Source organism: Zalophus californianus, chromosome 14, assembly GCF_009762305.2.
Source record: "Zalophus californianus isolate mZalCal1 chromosome 14, mZalCal1.pri.v2, whole genome shotgun sequence".
NCBI classification, from domain to species: domain Eukaryota; kingdom Metazoa; phylum Chordata; class Mammalia; order Carnivora; family Otariidae; genus Zalophus; species Zalophus californianus.
This window is the reverse complement of record NC_045608.1, coordinates 13,198,302-13,208,964: the sequence shown is the minus strand read 5'-3', so window position 1 is coordinate 13,208,964 and position 10,663 is coordinate 13,198,302. Positions and strand designations below refer to the sequence as shown.

General features: G+C 40.9%; 1 protein-coding gene across 3 annotated transcripts in view; it reads left to right on the top strand.

Moving 5' to 3' along the window:
• Window positions 1-1,110: 1,110 nt before the first annotated feature.
• Window positions 1,111-10,663, top strand: part of MED13L (mediator complex subunit 13L) — a 301,840-nt gene continuing 292,287 nt past the window's right edge. Inside the window, exon 1 of one of the 3 annotated variants that reach the window (XR_003516937.2) lies at window positions 1,111-1,275. Coding sequence is in view for 2 of the 3 variants with exons in the window: in XM_027576373.2 (XP_027432174.1) it covers window positions 1,204-1,275 (72 nt within the window). In the remaining variant the exon portion in view is untranslated. The remainder of the gene's footprint in view (window positions 1,276-10,663) is intronic. The other 2 variants (XM_027576373.2, XM_027576372.2) reach the window with 2 other exon arrangements.

The following is a 10,663-nucleotide window of genomic DNA, read 5'->3' as shown; positions in this document are numbered from 1 at the left end:
CTCCCCGGAGCACTGGGACCGGCAGCCGTGCCCACAGCAGAGCCCCGCCACGCCAGCCGGCCTGCGGGGCCGGTGGCACACGCCGTGGAGGTCTCCGAGCCCTCCGCCGCGGCCGCCACGGGCGTTCCCGGGGCCTGCGGTCGCGCCCCGCCGAGATCTGTGCCCCCGAGGGGGCGGGGCACGACGCCCACGCGAGGGCAGCCCACGGCAGCCTCGGGTCGGCCAGCCGCCGCCCGCTGGGGAGTCGCGCCGCCGGTACTTCTTTCTCTCTCTCTCGCTCTCCCTCCCTCTCCCGGCCGGAGGCTCCAGCCGCGCTCGGCTCAGCAGCGCCGCCCGCGAGCCGCCCGCGAGCCGCCGCCGCCGCCGCCGCCGTCGCCGCCGCCGCCACCGCCGCCGCGGCTGCCGCTCCGGGCCCCTCCCCCGCCCGCCCCTCGCCCCCCCCCCGCGCGGCCGGCGCCCGTCACGTGACGCGACGCCAGCCAATGGCGGGCCGAGCCGCGGTCGGCGGCCGCCATTGCTGTCAGAGCGAGCAAGCCCGGGGAGGGAGGAGAAGCGAGGCTGACTGGGGAGGAGGGGGGGGGTGGGGGAGGAAGAGGAAGGAGGGGACGTCGCTCGGCTGCCGGGGTCGCCCGCTGGCTTCGTCCGCACCCCCCCCTTCGCGAGTTCGCGCTCCGCGGCGGCGGCGGCTCCGAGGCGGCGGCGGCGGCGGCGGCTCCGGGGCTCGCCTCCCCTCACGCGCCGGCGGGGGCCGAGGGGGAGTCGGTGGCTGGAGATAAACAAGGCGGCGGCGGCGGCGGCGGCGGCGGCGGCGGCGGCGGCTGAGGAACAGGGAAGGCGGAGGCGGCGGCCGGCCCGCAGCGCCGGCCCGGGAGGCAGCGGCGGCCCTGAGAGGCGGGGAGGGCGCCGGGCCGCGCGGACAGCGCCCCCCGCCGCCGCCGGAGCCGCGGGAGCCGCTGCCGCCGCCCGAGCAGGAAGGAGCCGCGCGGCCGCCGCGAACCCCCCCGCCGGCCCGGGCCCGCCGTCCCCGGCTCGGCGTCGCCGCGGCGCCTCCCGCCCGCCCGCCGGCCCTCGCGCCCTCCCCCGGCGGCGGCGGCGGCCCGGCCGCCCCGCGCTCCCCGGCGAGGCGCCGCCGCCCGGCCCGGCCTCGCCTCGGACGCCTCGCTCCGACATGCCCCGCTCTGGCGGCCGGGCTCGCGGAGGATCATGACTGCGGCAGCGAACTGGGTGGCGAACGGGGCGAGCCTGGAGGATTGTCACTCCAACCTCTTCTCGCTGGTGAGTAGCCGGGCTGCGGGGAGGGGGGCTGAGTCGGGGGGGGGGTCCCCGGCCTCCGCCGCGGACCAACTTTCTCCTCCCGCCGCCGGGACTTCGCCCCTCCCTCGCCTCTCCCCGCCGTTCGCCTCTCGTCGATTCTCCCCCTTTTGGATCGTCTCTCCCTCGCCTTGGATCCCATCCAGTGTTTATTTGGCTCTTTAAAAATCATTTGTGAGCGCGGCGCTCGGCGTGGAATTTGCATGTGGAAGTCTCAAAGCTGCGGATTCTGGGTCGCACTTCGAACGCCCACCCTCTGTTGCAATCACACCCCCCTTCCCCTCCCCTTTCCTCCCCTTTTTTCCCTAAATGTGGAAGGCTTTGCCTTGTGCTGCCCGCGCCCGCGATAAGCAGCCTTTCCCCCCCTTGTCGGATCGGCTGCCCGCCCGCCCGCCTTTTGAATTTTTTTTTTTTTTAAATTCCATAATGACACCTGCAATTTCGCCCGAAAACAGTTGATTGAATGCGATTGTGTCAGTAAAGGACTCTTGCACCCGAAGCTCCCGCGATTGTAAACATCGACAGCCGCCTGCCTCTCGGGGCTTACTACGCTGGAGAGCCGTAAAGCCATTGCACCGAGCCGACGGAAGGTGGAGAAGGCTTTTTCTTCTTTCTCTCCTCCTGTGTCTTTTAAAAACTGTTTTCTCTATCCTAACAACGAATCCACACACACACACAAAAGCAACAAGCTGGGCGGTTTGATAACATCGCTTTTATCTGCCTTCGCCTTTCTCGCGGTCTCTCTCTGATAATTGACAACTTTTCCTTCGGATTTGAATCGCCTGCCTTAATCTTGAAGCAGTTAGGGTGTCAATTGTTCTCCTGGAAGCCTGGCATCCGACGACGACGTCTAAATTCATCGAAATTAAAAATGTATAGGGCTCCAGCAACTCTTTCCTGGCGGTGGCAGTGACATTTGGTGGTAAATGCCATCTTTGCTTTTTATTGGGTCGTATTACCTAGCTCTGAAAACATTCACCTTGTTAAACCTGGCGTTTAGGCTAATAATTGCAGTGCGTGGTCTTTAAATATGTGCTTTGTGCATGAGTTACTGTATGTATAGCTATGTGCCCGGGAGACTACGAATTTGTTTAAATATTGAGCAAAGATTTGTAAACAGATGTAAGGCAATTATGTTTCAAGCGTAGAATATAATTGGAAAATTGGCTGAACGGTTTGTTTAATTTAGCCTTAAAAAAAACAACTTATTTTAAGTTATGTACTCTTTTTGGGGGGACTGCCTTTGGAGAGCATGCATTTTGGAAATTATTTTCTGTAACCTCTGCAGTAGATAGAAGCATTATTTCCTTTTAATCCTTGTTTACATTTACACTGGATAAATAATTTAGTGTTCAAATTGTAATTAGTTACATTTAATTATGGGTAGGCATAGATGCTTTTTTTTTTCTTTGAAACTAGTGGAGAAATACACATTCTTGCCAGCTTTTCAGATGGAAGTGCTATTCTATTAAATATTTTCTTATGCAGATAAAAAACATCAAAACACGTGATTTTTTTTACCCACAAAGACAGAGTGACATAGTATCTGTGCTTTCACTATCCTATATAGATCAGGTTAATTTTTTCGCCCAACATACTTATTGAGGTATATAATCTTAAAATTTAATTATAAGTTTTAATTCTTCCTTTTCGTACTGTGATAATTTTCCCTTGATCTTTGATATGTGGGACTAGAAATCATTTTGCCTTCTCTTTTCTCTCCCCCAGAATATAATTTAGTATCAGTCAGATTCAGAGACTTTAATAGATTAGCGAACATATTGATTAAGGGGTATTTAAAATGGTTTTTGTTTGGTGGCTGGTGATCACATTGATGCTTTAACAGGTAATTAAAATAACCAAGTAGACCAATATTAGTGAGGAGAGAGCCCCGAAATTACCATATATCATTCTGACTGGTAATGGCTTGTGTGTATGTGGCTAATTTATATACAGTAGATTTTGTAGACCATTGAAACTATATGTGTAGCCAGCCTTTAAGATACATCATTTCTTTTATCTTTTTTTTTTTTTTAAAGCTCAAGTAAGGATGATAATGTTAAAGAGATAAGATGCTTGAGATTCTTTTGGAGAAACAAGCAATTTTATAATAGAGGATTTTGTGTTTTATGACTGACTAGAGGTTTGTACTTTGGGTATTTCTCTCAACCTTTTTAAACCAGGAATTGAGTGTGTGTGTGTGTGTGTGTGTGTGTGTGTGTGTGTGTGTGTGTAGGATTACTCATTAGGTGGCAACTTTGAAATGCAGAACTGAAGAAATTCGTGGGTTGACTTTTTTTTTTTTAAGGACTGTAGAATGCATTCTGTTGTATGTGGAGGGTGGATAAGGTGCTATTTTTTTTTTTTTTAAATTGAGAATCAGTTAAAAAGCTGCTGATAATGTAAGGTTTTGCTCATTCCGAATGAAGAGTTTTCCTTGAAAATTTCCTTGAAATTCTAGGCAGGAGCCTAGAATATTAAAATATGTTGTCTAACGTACATTGTATAGAAGAGTTAATTTCAAAGGAGATAAAGTCATCCCATGTTTAAAATAAAACATATATTACAAGAACTCTTAAAGAGATAAGATAATAATAATATGATAATAGCATGTATTTTTCTTTTTGGCCTGCAGGTTTTTTGAGCAGAGAAAAGTATTGTTTATAGAGAATTTACCTAGATACTCATATTAATGTGGATTGAAATATAAACTAGAGATTAAAGTTCTGTACCACACTAATGATCCACCCACTTTCTGTTACCTTGAAGTGTTCATTATGGCTTAGCAAAAGTAGATTGTGCAATAAACTGCCTTAAGATTTTTGTTCTTGTTTTCCTTTCTGATTTTCTACTGCATGGTATCAGATTTCCCAAATCCTCTGTCCCCCACCGCCCACCCCCATTTCCTAATGTAAAAAATGCCATTGTGTGTGTATGATATGGGTGATTGTATGTGTTTCTTATTCTTACCGTTTGTTTGTGGGATTCGTAGCTCCTGCATTAAATGCATGCGTTGCTGTTAACCTTTGTGACTCAAAACTGTTTTCTCAAGTTGTCCATCACATTTCTGTGATGGAGACTCTTGTTATATATTCACTCAGTTATAATTCAGTTAAGTGTGTTAAATCTTGTCTTTTTGGAAAGTGTAACACTGCACCCTATCGTGTGTCAACTCACCCTTGAGGGAAGACATAATTTCCAGACAGAAATATATCTTTAGTTTTGCTTCTTTAGTTTTGTTTCTCTATTGAGATCATATGGAGGAAAGTAATTTTGTGTTCTTTAACTAGATTTAAGTATATACTCTTTGAGAGTTTGATCTAATTCTTAAGTATGTGTGTTCCACCTTCACGTTGTTTTATTTGCTTAGAATCTTCCTGACTGTGGGGTAATTGGGTGATGATATCAAATTCTCCCTCCCTGAATTTGAAACACCCGTACACGTATTAGTACATACTTCCTGTGAAGGACCATTAATTCTGTATCTGAAGCTTTAAGGTAATCTGTTGTTGACCTGCTCTCTTTTCTCTTAGGAGATTTATATTTTTGCAGAGAGGGAAGATAGTTGTAAATATAGAAACTTTGGGATCTTTTCTTTTGAGCTAGAACAAATGGGGAGGGCTGTAAGTTGAAAATGAGCAAAAGGAATGAGTTCTCTCATCTTCTCAAGTGCCAGAATACATACACAGGGTATTTTTTCATCCCATTTGCCAATTTTAGTATTTAAACATAAAGCATCTTTTTTTCAGGATGGTTTATTTTCTTTAATGAAAATATTTATAAGTTGCTAATGTATGTTTTCTGTTTAGCATTTTGTTGTTACTAGCACATGGTGTTACAGTATTTATATATTTTTAATAGCAATAATTGCCACCCGGTAATAGTTGCCATATTAACCTCCAATTGCTAGTAAATATTTTTAAGTACATAATAGACAGCAATTTAAGGCATAGTGTAGCAGTTTACTGGACCGTTTTAAAGAGCCATTTGTACGTGTGATGAGTTCATAATTTTAAAGAGAAAATAATGTACCTAAGACTTGCATGCTGCAAAATAATATTGCTGTCTTACTGCTTGAAGTGCTCCTTGAGAGGAAGTTAGGTTGGGACTCTTTTTTGAGAATGAAGGCCTGGGGGTGCCTTCAGGATATAAGTGTTTATTGAGTTTATCCCAGGTGCTTATATAGCTTAGTATTTTCTTTGGAATGTTTTGGTCATTTTTTCTCGTGATTGTATTAGGTATTTATTTGGAAAAAAATCTCTTAAGGCATTCTTTTAGATAAAATTAAGTTATGGTAGTGGATTAATTACATATGTAAAAATGGATTCATCTTTTTTGTTCACTGGCTAATTTAGCCTTATTAATTGTATTCATCAGACACTTTCAGAGATCTCTACTCTTGAGATTAATAAAGAAGATACTCTGTCACCAGTTTCTACTATATGCTATAAATTGAGACAACCATTTGCAAAAGATAAGTACATTTTATAGTTATGTTTGCCAGATTACTTAAAATTGAGATGAAACTCAGTGTAAATAGTAAAAAGATTGCTTATCTGGATTTTTTTTTAATGAACAGTTAATACAACTGTCAAAAGTTTGATTCAGAGATAGACTATTTTTCTGAAATGATTTGACTTTGATAGAATAATAATGTTCCCTCTTTCAGTAGTAGAAGGTACCGATGTGTTTTTTGTTTTTGTTTTCGTTTTCTGGAAGTGGGTAATGTTTATTTCATAGAAACTAGCCAGTGAGAGAGAGCAAAGTTTATGAAAATTAAAAATATGGTTGAATATTGGGTATTATTACTGAAATGTGCATTGCAGCTATTAAAAATTGAGATAAAGACTTTATGCAACATTGTTACTAGTGCCATTTGTTTGAAATGTATTGTGTGCTAATCTGCTATATAAACTATTTGTGTTTTGTAATGTTGGTCACGAGAATTTCTATTTTGTGTTTTTTTAAACATTCCTATTTTGAGAAATAACATTTAATGCCTCGCAAAGTGAGGTAATTAGGTAGCCTTAAAATGTGCTTTGGCGTATAGTTAAAAAAATTCATACACACACATACACGTGCACGTTTTGTTTCATAGGGTTTGCTTAGAGTTTTGGAATTAATATTTGTAATGTGTTCTTGGAATTTAGAACTTTTTTTCCCTCTTGAATCATTTAACTTCTTTCTGATCCTGTTCAGATAATTTCCTTTTATAGTATGTGCTTTCATTGTTTATTTGAAAGATTTGAAGGTGTTAGCTTTGTTCTGTTGGGGGAATTCACTTCATTACATAGGGGAGATGATTTTCCATTAATCTTGGTAAATATTAACATAAATGAGGAATTGTAAATTCAGACTCATTTTGCATGAATGAAATATGTATGCATGCCCAATTTTTGTTTAGTATAAAGTCACTTATGTACATCTATAACATAGTTTTCTATCTTTTCTTTAGTTGATAGAAAAGTTTTAAGTTCATTTCAAACGTTGTGGTTGGTGTTTATTTCCGACAGTTCCCTCACTCTGCTACAAGGTTTTATTCTTTAATTTTAATAATCATTTGTAGTATAGATTAGATTTTATCCCCGTAAGTTGGCTATCATAGTCTTCTTTTAGGAGTGCCTGTTTTGCTTGCATTTATGTTAGCATGCTTTAGTTATGTTTGTTGGAATAAAGTTGTTTTCCTTTTTTGAGCTAATAAAATGTCTTTCAGAGTACATTTGGATTTGATTCTGGAAAAAAAGAGGAAAGATGACTTTTTATTTTTCTTTCTAGATGAGAATTAGGAGAATCAGTTGTGTCTAAGGGAAAATGTTATGTCATTGGCCATCTCCATACTCTGGTTTATTATGTATATTTCTGAATGTTTATTTTCTTATTGGTGAATTGTGGTAGAATCCTATTAAAAACCTATTTTTACTACTGTGAAATAGCACAGAGCCCTGGTTGACAGCTTTCTACATTTTGTACTTTTTCCAGTACAGTGAAATTCCATTATTGTTGAAGGAACCTCCTGAGTTGATTATATTAAAATTTCATTTGTGTCTTTATTTTGCATAGTTTAGATTTGTAACTTTAACTTAAGAAATGGAAAGGGGAAGATAAAGAGAATTAGGTAAACTTGCAGGTAAGTATTTTCTCATTCATCACTAGATCTCTTTACTGTAATAGTTGAGTCGTAATTTGTTCTGAATCACTGCATCAATTGGATATATTTAAGACATTTGATATTTAAATTTGAGGAAATGATTTGTTTTAAGTAAAATATATAATTGTGAATAGAGTTTTTATAATATTGAGTGGGAATTTCAAAGATTGATCATCTAAAGGGTATATTAAATTGCATGAAAACTTTTGATTTTTTCCCCCCAAAGGGCATTGATAAGTTTCTGAGGAAGTATTTTTGTGTAAGACACATGAAGCTTCCTCATAGAGTTCTACATTATTTCATTAAATACGAAAGATGATTAAATCCATCTGGGTTTAATTTGAGAGCTAAGAAGTAAAGTATTCAAAAGAGTATAATTGGTGTGAAAAACCATTTTGTGTTGGCAATTCTCATGATTGAATTTTAATGTCCTAAAGAGAAATAAGGAAAAACATATGTATATCTAACTCAGGAACCAGCTCCTAGTTTATTTTTTTATTATTATTTTTTTGCATGTACGTATATGCCTGGCACAATCCTACTCATCTTTTAAGTAGGTCAAATATCACCTCCTCTGTGAAGCTTTCCCTGACTCTCACTGGCAGAACTAGTCAGTCTTGCTCCATATATGTACCTTCTTCTAGGTACCTGTGATAAGCGCATGAGGTTTTGTAGGACAATGACCCTGTCTATATCATCTTTGCATTCTCTTTAATAGTTAGACCTTCATTAACTATTTGTTAAATAAATTAATTACTGGACAACTATTCTCTGTCTTATTCCTAAGGGAGTTCTCATTGCTCATTTAGGTCCTGATCAGAATTATGTTATTTTTCTTTGAACTTACTGAGATTTTTAGCTCTGTATTCTGAATATGTATTTTCCAGGCCATATGTACTGTGGCTTGGTAATATTTTAGGTGAGTTCTAACCTTTTTTAAAGAGAATTCCAACCAAGAGTTGTGTGCTTATCATATATCAAAGGAATAGGCATTTAGTTAGTATTTAGTTTTCTGTAGTGTGGTAAGCAACCTATAGATTTTGGAACCTGTTAGAGATTTTGTTTGGCGCTTGATCTAGAATTCCTTCATTTTCATTCTTTAAGCTGTACGGTAGGGTTTTTGCTCAATCTTCAGTTTAGGATTACTTTTCATGAGCCCAGCATAATGGGCAGTGAATGGTAATGGGGAAAATTGAGTGGTATTCACATTTTTTATTAGTGACTGACTAGTCAGATCAGGTTGGTTGCATTATGGTTATGTGCCTCAGTTTCTCCTTCAGTAAACTTGATGGAAATAGGGAGGGCGGGAAATATGAAAGATCATTTTTGAGTACCTTTTAAGGAAAGACTAGAGAATGTTTTTTAATAGGAAGAGACTTCTAACAAATTAAAACTCAGGTCAGAGAGTAGCCCTAGGCAGTTCACTAGGAAGTTGCAATGGCAAAATTAGTTGTTTTAGGTATGGCAGTTATGTTGTATTTGTACCTGTTTTAGGGGAGCAGAAGATTAAATTGTTCTTGAGTCTTTCCTCATAAATAAGCCATTGAGAAGAAAAACTTGAATTTTATCTTTGGATGTTCCAATTTTTCATTTGTATATATGATTCACAGTGTGTCTTTAATATGCTGAGTGATTTTGCTGTACCAACCCTAAGCTATGACTGGCTGAGCCTGGAAATTGAACTGTGGCTCTTATTTGGTAGCTTAAGTTATTAATTCCTTGGCAGCTCCAGAGTGCTCTTTGAACTTTAAATAGCAGTTCTATTAACATTTTGAGATTTGTCTCAGGGAACGTCAGAAATAGTACTTAATAAATATCTTTTTCTTCCTAAAGACTAAATCATGTTTTACTCTTGACCATGCATGTCACAACCCTTACTATGTTTTGAACAAAGTATGTATTCTCAGCTATTGGCTAATTCTATTTTCCATTTAATAAGGCAGCAACATCTTAAAAATACTGTTTAGACCTTGTTGAAGAAGTGAATTCCCCCACCCCCAATTGTAGTTTTTGTATTAGTCAAGCGGAATATGATTAGAGTCCTAAGTTTTTATCCAGAGGTGTGGAATTTTACATGTAGGTGTTCTTCTCTAAAATATTTTAAAAAGTTAATTTCTGAGTTTTTTTTCCATTTAAAAACTTAGCCTTCTGTTGCTACAAATGATTGTTAGCTTATTTATGTTGTGTTGTACTTGATTACTTGTGTTACTTATGGCAGCATTTTTATGGGAATGAACTTATATTTATTGTTCCAGTTTAGAATGTCAGGAGCACCTTTCCTCTGACTGTAATAGTGCTGGCAGTCAGAGCAGGCACTCCCTAAAAACCCTTCTTGGCCCCCGGCGGCGGGGAGTGAGGACAGCCCAGCACCTAGGCCCTTTTCTAGGCCTTGGAGAGAGGATTGCTATCAGAGAGGCTTGAAGAGAGTGTTGAGAGGTGCAGATTGGCCTCCCCCATGGGAAGAATTTTCCCTTCCCTTCCTGCTTCCTCTTTGATACACTTTTATTAAAACTTTGAGAATAGTGGCAGGTCCTGTGATGTCATCAGGAAAAGATTTTTGTATTTCTTTGTCCTTTAGCTCTTCCCTTACCTTTTTTCCTTCCCTCACCATGAGAGATAAGGTTTCTACTTGCTATTTTTTGTGGTAAATGAGGACTTCTGAGCCCTAGTGAAATGAAAAAGAGAATTGGGGGTGAGATTGGATGGGGTAGGCAATAAACTACTATTTAGAAACGTTAATTTCTTATATGTTATATTTGAGAAATTCAGGACTTACAGAATTCATTTTTGAATAATGTATATGCATCAGTAGTGATTAAGATCTGGCCTTGGGCTTATAAAAGGGCTAATGCTTTGATATGTGGGGATAAAAAACCTACATATAATATTTAATTTCTAGGATGCTATATGATGAGTGCAGAGGAAGATCATCACTAACAGGTAGCATAGGACCTTGTAGCCAGAAAAACTCAGAAGGGGAGTTTTAAACTGGATCTTTTTTTTTTTTTTGTCTTTTTTTAATTATTATGTTAATCACCATACATTGCATCATTAGTTTTTGATGTAGTGTTCCATGATTCATTGTTTGCGTATAACACCCAGTGCTCCATGCAGAACGTGCCCTCTTTAATACCCATCACCAGGCTAACCCATTTAAACTGGATCTTGAAGGAATTCCTAGAGAGGAATGGAAAGGACATTCTT